The sequence below is a fragment of the Myotis daubentonii genome, chromosome 17 (genome assembly GCF_963259705.1).
Source record: "Myotis daubentonii chromosome 17, mMyoDau2.1, whole genome shotgun sequence".
NCBI classification, from domain to species: Eukaryota; Metazoa; Chordata; class Mammalia; order Chiroptera; family Vespertilionidae; genus Myotis; species Myotis daubentonii.
The window spans coordinates 5,713,850-5,731,485 of record NC_081856.1 but is presented as its reverse complement, the minus strand read 5'-3'; the positions used below and the strand labels follow the sequence as shown (position 1 = coordinate 5,731,485).

Below are 17,636 nucleotides of genomic sequence, written 5' to 3'. Positions count from 1 at the left end.
CATCAGCTGCCTTCTGCACGCCCCCTATTGGGGATAAGGCACATAATCAGGGCATGTGCCCTGACCTGGAATTGAACCAGCAACCTCTCCATGCCTAGGAGGACACTCAGCCAAACTAAGCCCCACCAGCCAGGGCCAATTTTGCTATTTTTAAATCTTCACTTTCCTGTATGTCACAGATAATGGTTAATTGGGTTGCCTCCCGTGGAAATGACAAAGATAAGAGGTCAACACTTGCTTCCCAAAACAAAGGACTTGATTACATCTGGGTTGATGTTATGGTAGTATTTTCACTACCTGCTATTATTTAGTGTCATGTTGGAGACATTAGGTTCTCTTGACTTTTTTGTTTGTTAATCCTCACCTGAGGATATTTTTTCCATTGATTTTTTAGAGAGCGTGGAAGGGAGGGGGAGAGAGAGTGAGAGAGAAACATCAATGTGAGAGGGACACACCAATGGTTGCCTCCCACGCCCTGACTGGGGATTGAGCCTATAACTGAAGTATGGGTCCTTGGCCAGAATTGAACCCGCAACCCTTCAGTTCACTGGCTGACGCTCTAACCACTTAGCCAAACCGGCTAGGACAGTACTCTGAACTTTGATGACTTTTTACTCCAAGTTAATTAACAGCAACATGATAATAGCCTACCTTAAATGTCTAACTTTGGAAGACTTGGCACAGTGGTTCTCAAACTGGCCATACACTGGAATTACCTCAGGTGTTTCAAGAAAAATATTGATGCCTGGGTCTCACCCATCACTCATAGATTATGTCTCAGTGGGCCTGTGGTGCATTCTTGGTGTTGGAATGCTTAACAACTTCCAGATGATTCTACTGTGTAGCCATACTTAGAGAGGTGCCGCCTGGTTTAGGAGAAATAATCTTAAAACTTAAGCAGAGTGACTTTTTAATAAATATCAAAGTAATTCTTTAGTCAAAAAGTGGAAATATATGATCAATATGAAACTAAGACTCTCATTAGCAAAACCCAAATACTATGTTTCTTCTAGGGAGTGGTGTGCCAATAAGTGTTTAAAACCATATCCTCAAGAACAAAGCCTTAACCAGTTGTATTTTGCCTATTTCCCTGGTGCAAATTCTCCCAGCATGGCTGATTTCACGCTACCACCCAGCATGCCAAACTCCTGAAAACCTAACAGTCAGCTCTTGTGGGACAATGTTAGCCAGCTCTGCTTCTAGGAGAACTACATCTGGTTTGCCAGTCTCTGCCTGATGACAGCAGTAAGTTACTTATCCTTTGGGGATGAGATGTACTTATTTAGATTGCAATAGATACTTATCAATTGCCATTTTAAAAGCTGTGTACATTAGCAGAGTTATTTAGCAATGTTTGCAAGCTTTCTATGGATCCATCTTAATAGGTTTCATGATTGTTTTTACTTTATGTAAATAATATTCTTAATAGATGTGGTCATTTGGTGTGAAAATAAATATCTCTGAGATCTTGTACAATCTCTGCATTTTGAGATTGACTAAAATGATCTATTTGAACATCATGCACATCCTATATAATAAAAGGCTAATATGCAAATCAACCAAACAGTGGAACGACCAGTCGCTATGACATGCACTGACCACCAGGGGGCAGATCCTCGACGCAGGAGCTGCCCCCTGGTGGTCAGTGTGCTCCCACAGGGGGAGCGCCGCTCAGCCAGAAGCTGGGCTCATGGCTGGCGAGTGCAGCGGTGGTGGCAGGAACCTCTCCTGTCTCCCTGGCAGCACTAAAGACCCCTTGAGGGTCCTGGACTGCAAGAGGGTACAGGCCGGGCTGAGGGACACCCCTCCTCCAGTGCACGAATGTCATGCACCAGGCCAGTAGTTACTAGATAAATGATAATAACACAAGATAATCTATCATGCTTCTTCTAGGCCAAGCACTGTTCTAAACTCTTTCCATATATCAACTTACTTATTAATCACAACTCTGAGGTGTGTCCTATTATTATCCCCATCTTGACAGATGAAGGAACTCAGAGTCAGAGAGGTTAATTAACTTATCCAATGACACACAGCTAGTCAGTAGCAAACTGGAATTTGAACTGGGCAGTCAGGCTGCTCTTAACTGACATATTTATCAAAAAGACCTAGAGAGCCCTGGCTGGTGTGGCTCAAAGTGTTGGGTGTCATCTCAAGCACCAAAAAGGTTGCTGGTTAGATCTCAGTCAAGGCACATGCCCGGTTGCAGGCTTGATCCCCAGTAGGGGGCGTGTAGGAGGCAGTCAATCACATTGATGTTTCTCTCTCCCTCTCCCTTCCTCTCTCACTAAAATCAATGTTAAAAATCTTTTAAAGAAAGACCTAGAGAATCAAAATTATTCTCTGAGGTTATTTTTGAATACTGCAGAAGTCTAGTCACCGCCCACCCCCACCTTTCCGGTTATTTGGAAATCTTTTTCAAATCCAACAACATTTGTTCACCTGCTGAAATAATTATTTTACCTTTCTCATTATCAGTGTAGTGCCATGTTTCCTGTTTGGAAAGCAGAAAGTACCCTTGACTTTTGTATAAAAGTGCAATTGTATTTACTGAGGGATACATTTTATTACCAAAAACACCAGAAATAGCACTGGTTTTGAAACGCTCCTTTTTATGGGTTTACTTGGCTGGAGACAAAAAATTTAAAAAAATAAAGCATACCTCGGTTATGACACTTCCAGAGGCAGAGAAGGTCTTTTATTTTTTTTAATTTTGCTTGGAAATCATTTTAAACTTGCAGAAGTTTCAAGAATCAGACTGAGGCAAAAAAAAAAAAATCGCTTGTGCTTAGATCCATGTATTGTTAGATTTTAGCCCATTTGCTCTATCAATTGCTCTCTTTCTGGAGGTGTGTATGTAATGGATGTACATGCACACAAAGTTTTTTATGAAACTTTTTAGTAAATTGCATACATTATGGACCATGACCCCAACCTACTTCAATGTATTTTCCCAAGAATAGGGATATTGTCTTGTGTAGTCACAGTAAACTTCTAGTCTAAGTTGCCGTCTTTATTCCAACTTGCCAGTTCCTCTAATATTTCCCCTTGGAGTACTGTTTTATCTGCACAGGTGCAGCGCGAGGCACTGACTGCATGCAGCTGCCAGGTACCTTTAGTTCACATCCAGTGGGACATTTCCCCAGAGCCTCTCTTTGTCTTCTGTGATTTTTAAAGAATTCAACCAACACCCCTTCCCCCTTTTTAACAGAACATTCCTCATTTGGAGTTTGTCTGCTGTTTCTTCAGATTAGGCCCAGACATGGGTTCCTGGCCAGAATACTACGCAAGTGATGTCACTTCCTTCTCAGGGTGTCACATGGAAGCCACGTGTTTTGCACCTGCCCTTCGTTGGCAAGGTTCATGTGAGCTACCCGGTCAGGAGGTCACCCAGTTTTCCCGCTGCGCAGCTGCTATTCTTTCCCGTGTCACTAATGAGCAATCCGTGTGGAGATACCTTAGGAGCAAACCAATATCCTGCCCCTAACCAGAATTTCCCTCTGGCTTCAACATCATTGATTATTCTTACTGAGCCATTATTTACGGCGGTGGTTGAAAAATGATGATTTTCCAATTCCCACTCTTCTTCCACATTTACCAGTGAGCCCATGGCACTCTATGGTAAGAAAGACAATTCCTTCTCCTTTCTCTCTCCCTTTCTCTCCCTCCCTCCAGTGTTACTCACAGATTCTTATTTTTCCCCAATGGTTTGTAATTTATGATTTTTCTTTATTATTTTGCTTCTCAAATTGTCCCAGTTTGGGCCAGCCAGTGGGAGTGCCTTCAAGCTGATTGGCATATTTGGGTGACATATTTGCTCGTTATTTATTTGAACACGTCCTTACTTTCTGTCATAACAAGATATTTTAGACTCAGGTGGTTCCTACTGCTCTCCCATTGGGATTGGCCTTTTTTCCAAGGAACCCTCCTTCGTTTTAGTGGGGCATGAGGTGTAGACACCAAGGTGTGGGTGCTGGGTGTACTCATTCCTACAGAGGGTCTTTGCTTCTAAGCTCTTTGGCAGATATACTAGTAGTTGGGAAACACATGCATGTGTGTACATGTCCAGTAAGTCCCTCCTCATTCTCGGCTTTGCTTTCTGTGGTTTCAGCTAGTTACCTGCAGTAAATCAAGTCCAAAAGTATTAAATGAAAAATTTCAGAAATAAACAAGTCATAACTTTTAAGTTCCGCGCAGTGCTGAGTAGCATGATGCAATTCTCGCGCCATTCTGCCCGCCCAGCCTGGGAGGTGACTCCCCTGTCGGCGTCTCCACGCTGTAGACGCTCTGTGCCCGGTGGTCACCGAGCTGCCGTCTGGGTTATCAGATCGCAGGGCTTGTGTTCAAATAACCTTTGTTTTACTGCATATTGGCCCCAAAACGCAAGAGTAGTGCTGCTGGCAATTCGGATATGCCTTAAAGTGCTTCTTTTAAGTGAAAAGGTGAAGACAATACAAGATATCTGAGAGAGACCACACACACATAACGTTTATTAGAGTATATTGTCATAATTGTTCTATTTTCTTGTTAGCTCTTGGTGTTAATATCTTTCTGTGCCTAACTTACAAATTAAACTTTATCGTAGGTCTGTATGTATAGGGCAACAACACAGTATGTGTAGGGTTTGGTACTATCTGTGGTTTCAGACATCCACTGGGGGTCTGGGAGCGTATCCCCTAAGGCTAAGGGGGAACTACTGTATACATACACATTAACACATATGTGCATACGCACATCAGGACATGCAGGTATGCATGTCACATTGTACACACACATACAAATACATGCCTTAGAAACCGTGAATTTCCATCTATCCCAGTGCATTTTCACATTGTTTGCTTCCCCCTCATTCCATAGCTGCATGTTCCTTCTTCCAGAGGGAGAATTCTGTCTCCTAACGTTAATACATCTTCTCATTTGCTCAATCATGTAATACATCGGAAATAGTTTCATTATTATTGGAACACAGAGTTCCTTCATTCCTGCCTGTCAAAACCAACTGGACCCAGGAATTTCATGCCTAGTAATTCATCCAAAAGGGAGGAACTCGTGTATCTACAAACAGCCTTGTATGCGAATGTTTGTAGGAGCTTTGCTCATCATAGCCCCAAATTGAAATAGCCCAACTGTTTCAAGAGAATAAGAGATAAAGAATCTGTGATACATTCACACAATGAGATACTACTCAGCAATAAGAAGAAACCCATTACTGCTGCAGGAACAATATGGATGAATTTCAAAAACATGCTGAGTTTTAAAAGGCAAACAAAAGAACACATAACATATGAATCCATTTACATGAAGTTTGAGAACAGGCAAAACGAATCTCTGGTGATAGAAACTAAGCCACTGTTTGCTTTTGTTGGAGGTGGGCAGGGCAGGACATGACCTGGGAAGGGGCATGGGAAAGCATTCTGGGGTTAAGGAAATGCACTATGTCTTGAACAGGATGTGAGTGACATGGGTGCGTGCAATGGGTTAAACTTTACCTTGAAGACATGTGCATTTCGCTGTCTATAAGTTAACCTCAATTTGAAAAAATTGGCTGGAGTCGAGTAGAGACGGCTTGTCTTGGCTGGAGCTGCTCCTCTGGGTTGCCTCACTTCCGCTCCTCCCCCTCGGCACTCCCGCCTGGCAGGCATCTGTGTGAGCTACCCCTGACCAGAATGTTTACTTCCTTTTATTATCATTGCAGGTATGCAAAATGCAAGTTAGAATTTTACAATTAATTACATGACATTATCAACTATTTAGGTCAGGGCAATCTAGACACTTTAAGACAGCAAAGATATGCAAGCAATTCGAATATTGAACATATTCGAATAATGCTGGATTGTAAATTAATCCTGTCTGATCTATTAAGATAAAAGCAAGAACAAGCAAACTGCAGTGTAGTCAGACTCTGCCATGGAAACAGCTGAGCAAATATCAGGTCAACGAGGCATCGATTTTCTCAGACCTTCTCATAGATTCTGGTGCAGACCACGCCTTTCATCTTACATTCCTTTAAAAAAGAGAGAGATGAACTGGGTACCCAAAGCCCAAACGAGGGGACAACACATTTGTAGTGATCACAGAAATTAAAAACCATCCCACGAGATTAAACTCAGAAAAGTTTAAAATATCAGCATGCCAGTCTCCAGTAATTTAAAATCATGGCCACTAAAGCAGGAGAAATAGTGTTAAAGTTCATCTATGCTATAGCAGAAGAATTCTTTTAAAATGGCAACTTCCTCTATGCTGAACACCTGAAAGTAATACAAAATAGTATTGAATGGAAAAATAAATAGATAAATAAAATTATATGCATGCTTTTAAGTCTACTAAAACAGTGGTTTTCAAAATTACCTGCACATCTGCCTTGTCTGAGGAACACTTAAAAATACGGATGGCTCCTCCTCCCCAAGTGGTGTGATCTGTGATGGGCCCCATATTGGTACTTAGTCCCCATGTAAGTCTATTGTGCAGTCAGGGATCAAAAAACCTCTGTTCTAAAGGAAGAGACATTCAAAACAGCATGTGAATCTATTTACAATTAATGTATGTGCTAATTAGTGAGCACAGAACCCAAAACTTCAAAAAATCATCAGAGGTCACCTCATGTAACCTTTGTCACCCTTCTCATCTGCGACTAACGAGTCTGCCGTGAGCTCAGCTGCAATTCTTGACTTGGTTTAGTCCAAGTTACTATGGATTCTTGAAAACACTTAGATATCTACAAATATTCACTAATTGAGCCTTTTGGGTTTGTTTTGCTTGTAGAACTTAGACTTGCTTTTCTCTTTGTGAGTCCCAACTAGTGAGATTTCTCCAGACCCTCTTTAACTTTACTATCATTTTTAGGTGTTGTTATATCTAAAGTAACAAGTAGGCTTTCTTAGTTCTAAATTCTCAAGCCTTAAATTGGAACTCTTGATAGCTTAAGCATCACCCAAACACTAACTCTGCCTCACTCTCAGCCCTTCTTAGCCATTGGGGTTCTAAAGAAAAAAAGAATATTTTTGAAAATATTATAACCAATTTCTTTATTTCAATGGCATCATTTCTGCATTTAGAAGTAAAGACCCTCTTACCACTACCATTTTCCCATCCACCAGCTTTCTCTTTATTGTGGTCTCTTTGCCATCCCATTTCTGCACTTGATTCAATGAGCCTCTGGCCAAGGTTACGACGCTCTGCAAAGACAAGTTCACATAATTGGTTGATTAAAGAAGCATTAGTAAGCACATTCATTTCCAACAGAAGGAAGTAGTCTACCCTTCCAACACTAGCAGAGTTATCCTCTCTCAAGCTGGAGACTTTGAAGAGAAACACTGAAGCTTACCTTTGTTTTCCGGTTGTCAGCTGTGGTTTCTTCAAATTCCTGGCCAAGCTTGAAAGAGATCTCTGTATTTTTAAAGGTGCTTTCAGTCCTTATGGTTATAGTATCCCCTTTCTTACTGATGATCACTTTGGGCTTGGCCAAATTTCCCAGTTTTCTGGTGGCTAACCCCACACCTGAAAAGCAAGGTAGAATTAGAATAATGCGGACCCAGAGGGAGCACCTAGAGAGTCTGTGGGGCCCGCATTCCGGGTTCAGGTGGGCAGACGGCAGGTAGTGACAACCATAATTAAGAGCCTCCTCCCATGTTTCATCTCCTAATGGAAATGCATGTCATGGACTTGGATATTTTGGGTTTTGTTACAAAACTGACGTCTGCAAATTTGAAAGGTAAAAGTGTTCAGCCCAGAGTCATCCAACTGCACCTCCATTGAAAATCACTCCCACCTCCACCTCACCTCCATTGGACATCACCTACTGTAGTTTTGTCTGGACCAGTACAGACACTTTAGCTTGCACACAGATTGTAGAGGTCTTTTTAAATGATGCTATGACAGATGCACACTGTCCCATGACTTTTCTCCCTCAGTAACATACTATGGATATAGAAAAGAGTTCCCCCACATCCTTGATTGAATTTCATTTCTGAAATTTTGTTGTGGCCCCTAAATCTAGTGGGTAGAAGAAACAATCCATTTCCCTTCAAGACCTACCTGCACCATTCCAAATGATCATTAGTAAATAAAATCATTAATTTCTTCTGCATTTGAAAAACAAAACAAAATTAGACTCAAGTATTATTAGTATTCAAGATTATACAAATACATGGAAAAGGGAAATGTCAAATGAGAGTAATATATTAAAATATATAAAGGGAAAACTAGTATATATATATATATATACATATATATACACACACACATATATATATATATATATACATATATATATATATATATATATATATGTATATGTATATATATATATATATATATATGAGTTCCAGTGCACGGTGAGGGGGGGGGAGCTCTGCCCAGCCTGCACCCTCTCCAATCTGGGACCCCTTGGGGGATGTCTGACTGCTGGCAGTCAAACATCCCTCTCACAATCTGGGACCACTGGCTCCTAACTGCTCACCTGCCTGCCTGCCTGATTGCCCCTAACTGCTCCCCCTGTTGGTCTGGTCACCCCCAACTTCCACCCCCACCCCCCCGCCAGCCTGGTCACCCCAAACTGCCTCCCCTGCCGGCCTGGTTGCCTCTTACTGCCCCCCTGCTGGCCTGGTTACCCCCAACTACTCCCCCGCCAGCCTGGTTGCCCCTCACTGCCACCCACTGCTGGCTTAGTCACCCCCAACTGGCCCCCTGCCAGCCTGGTCGCCCCATGCAGCCTGCTGTTCAGTCGTTTGGTCGCCCCTCAGTGCCCCCCCTGCCGGCCTGGTCGCCTCATGCAGCCTGTTTGGTTGTCCGTTCAGTTGTTTCAGTTGTGACGGTCGCTTATGCTTAGATAGATAGATAGATAGATAGATAGATAGATAGATAGTCCCACAAAAATGTATACACACTTTGAATATTTATAAAGGCAGTGTTTATTAAAATACATTTCATTTTCAAAATTGAGCTATCAGCTGTTACAGTGTATATACATTTTTGGGGGCACCTTCTTGTATTATTTATTAAAATTATTGTATTATTTATTTGTACTACACTGTAAACCTACTTTTGCCCATCCCTGTGTCCACCTAATAAGAAGTGATGAGTTAGACCTAATAAAGAATGGTGAACTGTACTCTTTTTTTCTAATTCTGATTAATCTTATATTATCTTATATGCTTTAGAGCAAGGTTTCTCTAGCTAAATTTCTGCAGGAAAGCCTGAGGACCTACATTTTACCACCTCCCAGGCATTCCCGTGTGCTCTAAAAGTGGAAAATGGCAGAATCAGGAGTCCTTCACTGGGACTCGCTCATATTTTGCTTCTTCTTCAGCTGTAAAGCGAAGTCCATGCATCTAATCTGACTGTATGGATTGATCCCCATAAGGTCTCATAGTTTTCTAGGCAACATGACAGGATTTGGCTCATCTACACTAATAAAAGAGAAACATGGTAATTGGCGTATGACCACTACCCTTTTCATTGGCCAATCAGCGAGATATGCAAATTAACTGTCAGCCAAGATGGTGGCCAGCAGCCAGGCAGCTTGAAACTAACATGAGGCTTGGTTGCTTCAGTGATGGAGGAAACCAACATTCTCTGCCTGCGCTGCAGGCCTCTGATCCTGCAGTTTGAAACATTTTAACAAATACCACCGGACTTCAGCCAGCAGATTCGCAACATTGTATGCAAAGGCCAGAAACCTACTTTCAGGAGCGGAGGCCTAAGAGCTGGAGCCAAGCCTCAAGCTAAAGCTGGCCCAGAATAAAAAAAAATAAAAAAAGGAGCGTTTGGGAGTTCAGTCACCCCCAGCCTGAAAACAGCCCTCAGCCCCTCACCCAGACTGGCCAGGCACCCCAGTGGGGACCCCCACCCTGATCCAGGACACCCTTTAGGGCAAACGAGCTGGCCCCACCCTTGCACCAGGCCTTTACCCTATATAGTAAAAGGGTAATATGCTCCCAGCACCGGGATCAGCATGACAGGGGGCAGTGCCCAAACCCCCTGATGGGCCCTGCTCTGTGTGTGACAGGATGCGGCACCCCAATCCCTCCCCCCCGGGCCCTGCTCTGTGTGTGATGGGGTAGAGCCATAACCTCCCCATCGGCCCTGCCCTGAGTGTGAGAGTGGTGGCGCCCCAACCCCCTGATCGGCCCTGCTCTGTGGGTGATAGAGGGTTGTGCCCCAACCCCCCCGCCCCCCCACGGGCCCTGCTCTGTGTGTGACGGGGTAGACCCATAACCTCCCCATCAGCCCTGCCCTGAGTGTGACAGTGGCGGCGCCCCAACCCCCTGATCGGCCCTGCTCTGTGGGTGATAGAGGGCAGTGCCCCAACCCCCCGCCCCCGCCCCCCCCATGGGCCCAGCTCTGTGTGTGATGGGGTAGAGCAATAACCTCCCCATCAGCCCTGCCCTGAGTGTGACAGTGGCGGCACCCCAATCCCCTGATCCGCCCTGCTCTATGTTTGACAGGGGACGGTGCCCCAACTCCCCTATCGGACCTACTCTGTGAGTGACAGGGGGGAGCTCCTCAACCACCTGATGGGCCCTGCTCTGTGCGTGACAGGAGGTCGTGCCGCAACCTCCCCATCAACCCTGCCTTGAGTGTGACAGGGGGCAGCGCCCCAACCCCCCAATCGGCCCTGCTCTGAGCCCGACCAGGGGCTGCACCTAGGGATTGGGCCTGCCCTCTGCCACCTGGGAGCAGGCCTAAGCCAGCAGGTCATTATCTCCCGAGGGGTCCCAGACTGTGAGAGGGCACAGGCCGGGCTGTGGGACCCCCCTTCCCCCCGAGTGCACAAATTTTTGTGCACCGGGCCTCTAGATTTATCTATAAAGAACCTTTCTCATTAGCTTCCTGAACAAGGAAATGAAGCCACAGACACTTTGGCAAGCAGGGCAAGCTGGCCCTTGGCATCCCTGTCTATTGGATTGACACAGCTCTGGGAATGTCCCAGGACTCTGCCCATTGATTCGGTTCAGATCTGTGGAACAGTCTCTAGAAATAGTGTCACATAAAGTTGATGTAACTAATGACTGGGTTTTCCACCTCCATCCCCTGCTCCAACTCCAGGAAAGTCTAATGTTAGTGTCATTGAGTTTGAATTCACTGCCACAACCCAGTTCTTTTTATCTCAATAACTTCCCTGGGCCATAAACATCCTGGTTTAATGCATCTTCTTTTTACAAACTCTCTATCTACATGATTATGTCATAATGGACAACTAGAGCAGTGATGGCGAACCTATAACACGCATGTCAGAGGTGGCATGCGAACTCATTTTTTTGGTTGATTTTTCTTTGTTAAATGGCATTTAAATATATAAAATAAATATCAAAAATGTAAGTCTTTGTTTTACTATGGTTGCAAATATCAAAAAATTTCTATATGTGACACGGCACCAGAGTTAAGTTAGGGTTTTTCAAAATGCTGACACGCCCAGCTCAAAAGGTTCGCCATCACAACCTAGAGGTAGAGAGAGAAAGCTTATAGTTTAGCTAAACATCAACATTTTAACTTCAGTACCTTCAGCTCCTTGTATTATGAGCACTTTAGTTGTTACAAAGCCAGCATTCAGGAAAGCCAAGGAATGGGTTGACTAAACGTCAAAGACTTTTTCCTGTGGTCCTGAACCCAAAGCCCTGTTGATATGAAACTGCCTTTGAAAATTGTGGGAGTTTCGTGCATCTAAGCAGCTCTCATGTAAGTTAAAATCTATTAAAATTGCCACAAAGGAAATGCAAACAAATTATCTGACACAAGAGAGGATCAAGCCTAGCAGAGGATTGCCCTTCAGCCTGTGCAAACTTTCCCAGCCTCCTGGAAAAGGAGGCAGAAGGCAACAGTCACACAGCTTTCTCCAAAAGAGCCTTCCTTACCCAGCGCTCTCATGTAGTCATCGAAGTGCTCGCTGGAGACCAGCTTCCAGGTGCCCACAAAGCCGCTGCTCATTGTGCCGGAGGAGAGTGCAGCCCGGGTCCCGGTGAGATTCAGGGGACTCCACTGAGAGGCTGGGGCCTCAGAAGATGCTTTTCAAAGACGTCCAGAGCACGTGACGCCCACAGAGACCCAGTGGGGAAAGGCAGGGTCAGGCCCAGGCAATGAATGGCTCATAAATCATCCACTAGGACAAAAGAAAACTCCACATAATGTTTCCTTTCATTTCCAAAAAATTTTATAAAGATCAACGAGAGTACTATTTGAACTTTCAAAAAATTTTTTGGTTGATCTTACGTTTTTAAGAAGTGCTTGGGTCCTTAATACTTTGGAAAAGACTCCATGAATTCGGTTCTATACTGAACTAAATGATCTGAGCATGAATGAATGAAGGCGTGTGTGTGTGTGTGTGTGTGTGTGTGTGTGTGTGTGTGTGTGTGTGTGTGTTCAGGCATCTTGGTCACTCTCTATCCTGAGTCTGCACAATTAAGAATTCTTACTGAAAGAGAAGACTGAGGGAGAAATGTCCCTGAGGACTGTGATGACCGCCTCCACTATGCTGTGGGAGAGAAAATCCAGAAGCAGAGTGAGGACGTGGTCATAGGTGAGGGAGGTTCGGCATAGCTCACATACTCAGGGGGGCAGAGTAGGCGGCAAACACAGCCAGTGTGTTAGAGCAGGGACAGAGCCTGGATTCACAGGGGACAAGAATAGGGCCACCACACCCTCCTTGGCCCCAGCGAAGAGCGTCATCTAAGAAAAACCTTGAGTCTGAATTAGGCAGGCTCTTAGTTAATAAAGAAAGTGTGAATTTAAGTCCTTTAAAATAAATCCACAGTTATATAAAGAGAACGGGTTTTCTATAAGAGGAACCCGAATACATACATCTTCAGCAATTCCAGGAGCGAAGTACTGGTATTTCAACCATTTTTCCAAAGAGCAAAGCAGAGATCATGGCAGGTAGGTAACTTGTTCCCAACACGTGACAAAGGAGAAGTAGGACTTGAACTGGGCGTTGCTCCCTGGTGCCTGGTCTCTAGACCAATATTTTGCACAGAGGCCCTGGCTGACAGCAAGCCATCTTGACGTCACCAGGACTAGACAGGGGCACTCATCCTCAAGTCAAGAGAAGTGAAGGTCATGAGCTGAAGTCCCTAGGCTCCCACGGTCATCAGAGACCCCATCTTTGATCAGGGGGTGCAAATGTCAAACCACCTCGAATAGGAGTGTTGCTCTTGGGAATAATGCCTATTGCTGCCACGCCTTTTCCCAGCAGCTTTTCACGTTGGCTTTCATCCTGGCTGTGAGGCAGCTGATACCATATATGTATATCAGGGTGGCACTCGTCACAGCCAGGAAGCATCCTGTGGTCCACTTGCTAATCACAGTAGAATTACTGGCCTCCAGGGCTCAGGTCTCCAGTGCCACAGCTGTGCCCTAACCATTGCAATTAGGTGGCTCGTATAACCTAGGTTGCAGGTTTGATCTGTGGTTAGGGCACGTGTGGGAAGCAACTGGCTGATATTTCTCTGGTACATCAATGTTTCTCTTTCTCTCTCAAAAAATAATCAATAATCAATAAAAAAAACATATCCTTGGGTGAGGATTTCCAAAAGAAGAAAAACATGAGGGCTTTCCTGTGCTGGTCCATTGCACGTGGTCCTTAACCCTCCCCACAGTGCTGTGACGATCTCTCCATTTTGCAAAGGAGGAAAGTTCGGTGGTTAAGCAGCTCATTTCGTGCTCACACAGCTGTCGGTGGCAGGAGGACTCACGTCCATTCCCCCACTTCACCTGGTGGGTCTCTGGGTGACAATGGACTCTGTGTGTCTTGGGCTGCTGGGTAGGTGGTCCCTCCCCTCCTCTCCCCTCCCAAATCACACAGCATCTAGATACCAAATGTCAAAGTGGGCAGACGATATTTCCCCCTAAATGTTCAAAAAGAAACCTTTAGAACCTATAATTTGGGGATTAGGTTATGCCCTGACACTTTATCCTAATTTTCCATCAATTTTTGGTTATTAATTTTGGAATAGTCAGTCAGCTGTCTTTCTATGGCCAGTGAAGAAAAGTATGTCCATTTGTGTTTATTGAATGTTTGTGTAAAAGTGTGAAAATTAAATACACTAAGAATGTTCAAAAATTATTTCTTTAGTGGGTTACTGAATAGTATTGGATACCAAGAAGAAGAAGGAGGAGAAGAAGAAGAAGGAGGAGGAGGAGGAGGAGGAGGAGGAGGAGGAGGAGGAGGAGGAGGAGGAGAAATCCGGTGAATTATCCTATCTAATAATAGACAAACGGGGTAATTGACCGTACCTTTGCTACACCTCTCATTGGCTAATCAGTGTGATATGCAAATTAACCACCAACAAAGATGGTTAATTTGCATATGTAGGCGCCCAGCGGCTATCGGCTATCGGAGCCTGCAATCAGAGCTGAGAGGTCCCCTGCCCAGGCCTGACGCCTCCGTCAGAAACGTTAGGCCTGGGCATGGGTGGAGCCGTGATGGTGGGGAGCAGGGGGGAAGCCAGCGATGGTGGGGAGCAGGAGTGGAGCCAGCGATCGCAGGGTGCTGGAGGTCCCCTACCCAGAGCTAATGACTCGGCCAGAGGTGTTAGGCCTGGGCAGGGGCCAAACCGGCAATTGGTGTGAACTACAGAGGAAACACCTTTTCTGACTGCTCATTAGCTTAGCTCCCTGTATGCCACTGGTAATATTCTTAGTAACTTGGGTAATAAGAATCCAAATAGGTGATCTAGGGTTTTTTACCACACTCCTGGAGAAAAAAAAGGAAGGTCTGCTGCTGGAGGGTTAAGAAATGTCATATACTGTCCTAGCTGGTTTTGCTCAGTGGATAATGCCTCGGCCTGCCCACTGCTGGGTCTGGGTCCAATTCTGACTAAGGGCATGTACCTAGGTTGCAGGCTCCGCCCTGGCCTGGGCCCAGGTCAGGGCTCATGCAGGAGGCAACCAATCAAAGTGTTCCTCTCACTTTGATGTTTCTCTCTGTCTTTCCCTTTCTCTTCCACATTCTCTAAAAATCAATGGAAACATATCCTCAGGTGAAGATAAAAAAAGAAAGAAAGAAAGAAATGTCATATCCTATGAAAGACACATCTTGAAAATTCCTAAATAAAGTTGTCATTTTTTCATGGTAAAGGGACTGGAGTCCGTGTTGATGAAAACACCTTGGTGCCTGCAGTGACTGGCAGTGGCTGCAGCAGTGGGGTGATGGGGCTGGTGCCTTCCCCTGATCAGCCTGATTGCCTCCCACAAAGGGAGGCCAGATTGTGGCTTAGGCCCTATCCCCAAGGGGAGCAAGGAGCAGGGAGTAGGCCATCCCCTGAGGGCTCCCAGTATGTGATAGGGGGCAAGCTGGGCTGAGGGACCCCCTCCAGTGCACAAATTTTTGTGCACCGGGCCTCTAGTTCTCTAATAATAGTATTAATCATGGTTTTATTATGATTGATTTTGGTATCATTCATGTTTTCCTACAAGCATCAGTCTGTATTTAAAATAGAATAGTTTACTATTAAATTATTCAGAACCAAATTTTTTTTTAACTTCTCTATTGTTTAACAAAAATTTTTGAAAACAAAATGTATTTTCCTGTGTGGCTTATTGCCGGGGTCCAACCCCAGCAGGTCCAGGGGTCCCCAAAGGTGTGGACGGAGTAGGCGAAGAAGGAATGACACGGAGGCAGCCTTCGGGTGATCATCATAGCCAGGTTCCTCTAGCCAGGTTCAGTAGCCAGGTTCTAGTCAGGCTCTCTTGCCAATTTCTGTAGTCAGGTTCAGTCCAGGATCGTTTGCCATGTTCTCTCCTAGGCTCTGTCTCTAGGCTCCGAGGCCAGTCCCTCTCCAGAATCCTCCAGCATGCTCTCTCCAGCGAAGTTCTTCTGTCTCTAGGCTCCGTGTAGGTTCTGTCTTCTTGATTCTGTTCTAAGTTCTGAGTGTTTCTGTCTTGTTACAACTGTATTTATACCAGTTGATTCAATCCTATCAATCTCTATTACAAAGGTTAGGGCGTTTCTTATCTCCATTCCAGGGAGAAAAGATTATGTAGTTTAAGCATGATTGTTCGTAGTTAAAGGGATTAATTACCCGCCTGGCACTTAGTTGAGGGGTTTTATTCCCTCCCTAACTTTAGGGGAAAATCCCTACCTGGGGATTCAACCTTTCTCGGAGAGGTGACCTTGGTTAAAACACAGCGCCAAGAAGGTGAGCAAACATATAAAGAACAGTATGCTATATATGCCAGGTCCCTTGAAACAGCAAGGATGGACCGGCTCCCGGCAAATTCCCCCTTTTTTATTTTTTAAAAGCAAGCATTAAAAAGAAAAACCTCAAATGCTCTCTTGTATCCATTTTAAGAGTAGGATTGGCGCTTTCTGCTATTACCTGAGTCCTGATCTATCACCCCAGGGAGAGCTTGCCAATCCTGCACTTTCCCGGGGTGGAAAGGCTGCAGTGGGGTTAAGGATAAGGCTCCTTGGGCCTACCTTCTCCCATGCCTCTACATTTACCTTTCCGGCACCTTTCCTTCCTCAGAAAAGCATGGACGTATTTCTTGTATAAAATGTTCCATCTGACTGGGAGTAACCTTAACTCCTCTGCTAGCAAGCATATGTGTTAAAAGATCAATACGGAGTCTTTTTTCTTTAGACTCAGTATGGCACATCTTCTTAATCTAAAGATCAATACAGAGTCTTCTTTCTTTAGACTCAGTATGGCACATCTTCTCAATCTAAGAATCAATACAGAGTCTTCTTTCTTTGGACTCAGTATGGCACATCTTCTCAATCTAAGTTCTGTACTATCCACCTTCTTACCCTACTTATCCTCTATAGGGGGGTCTGTAGCACCCTGGTGGAGTCCTATCCGTCCCGAGTGTGGGGTTCTCAATGGGGGGGGGGGGCTTACCTAAGGGAATCCTGTTCCAGGGGTTCCCAAAGGTGTGGACGGAGTCGGCGAAGACTATCCACCCTCTTCCTACGGTGGAGTCCAATCCGTCCCGAGTGCAGGGCGCTTACCTAGGGGTCCCTGTTCGGGCGCCATATGCCGGGGTCCAACCCCAGCAGGTCCAGGGGTCCCCAAAGGTGTGGACGGAGTAGGCGAAGAAGGAATGACACGGAGGCAGCCTTCGGGTGATCATCATAGCCAGGTTCCTCTAGCCAGGTTCAGTAGCCAGGTTCTAGTCAGGCTCTCTTGCCAATTTCTGTAGTCAGGTTCAGCTTATAAAACCTACACCCACTTCCTTTGGAAAATGAATAAATAATGGCTTTTCATTGCTCAACTCACTATAATGAATAGTTTTGTTATTTCCAATACAACTTGATACAAATGACATTTTATCATTTCCTTGTACAGAGATAATGATAACTCTAATGCTATTGATTCCTGTGGCATTATCATTTACTCACAGAGAGATAATGACCTTGAAGGCAAGGCAGATATGCCAAGAGGCTCATCTTAGAGAGGAAGGGAGAGGGAGAGGGAGATAGAAACATCGGTGATGAGAGGGAATCATTGATAGGCTGCCTCCTGCACACCCCCTACTGGGGACCGAGCCCACAGCCCAGGCATGTGCCCTTGGCTGGAATCGAATCCAGGACCTTCAGTCCGCAGGCCAATGCTCTGTCCACTGAGCCACACCAGCCAGGGCAAGAGCCTGATCTTATAAAAAGTCCTTAAGAAGACTAAGGCGTCTCAGTAAAAACTTATTTC

The 17,636-nt window shown here is 44.9% G+C and overlaps 1 protein-coding gene across 1 annotated transcript; it reads right to left on the bottom strand.

The window, feature by feature from the left end:
- Window positions 1-4,463: 4,463 nt before the first annotated feature.
- On the bottom strand, window positions 4,464-11,962 carry LOC132219893 (myelin P2 protein). Its single transcript, XM_059672649.1, has 4 exons — window positions 11,853-11,962; window positions 7,325-7,497; window positions 7,074-7,175; window positions 4,464-6,004 (listed from the first exon to the last, which is right to left on the bottom strand). Exons 1-4 carry the CDS (start codon window positions 11,923-11,925, stop codon window positions 5,954-5,956), a joined length of 399 nt encoding a protein of 132 aa, XP_059528632.1. The 5' UTR covers window positions 11,926-11,962; the 3' UTR covers window positions 4,464-5,953.
- Window positions 11,963-17,636: the final 5,674 nt, after the last annotated feature.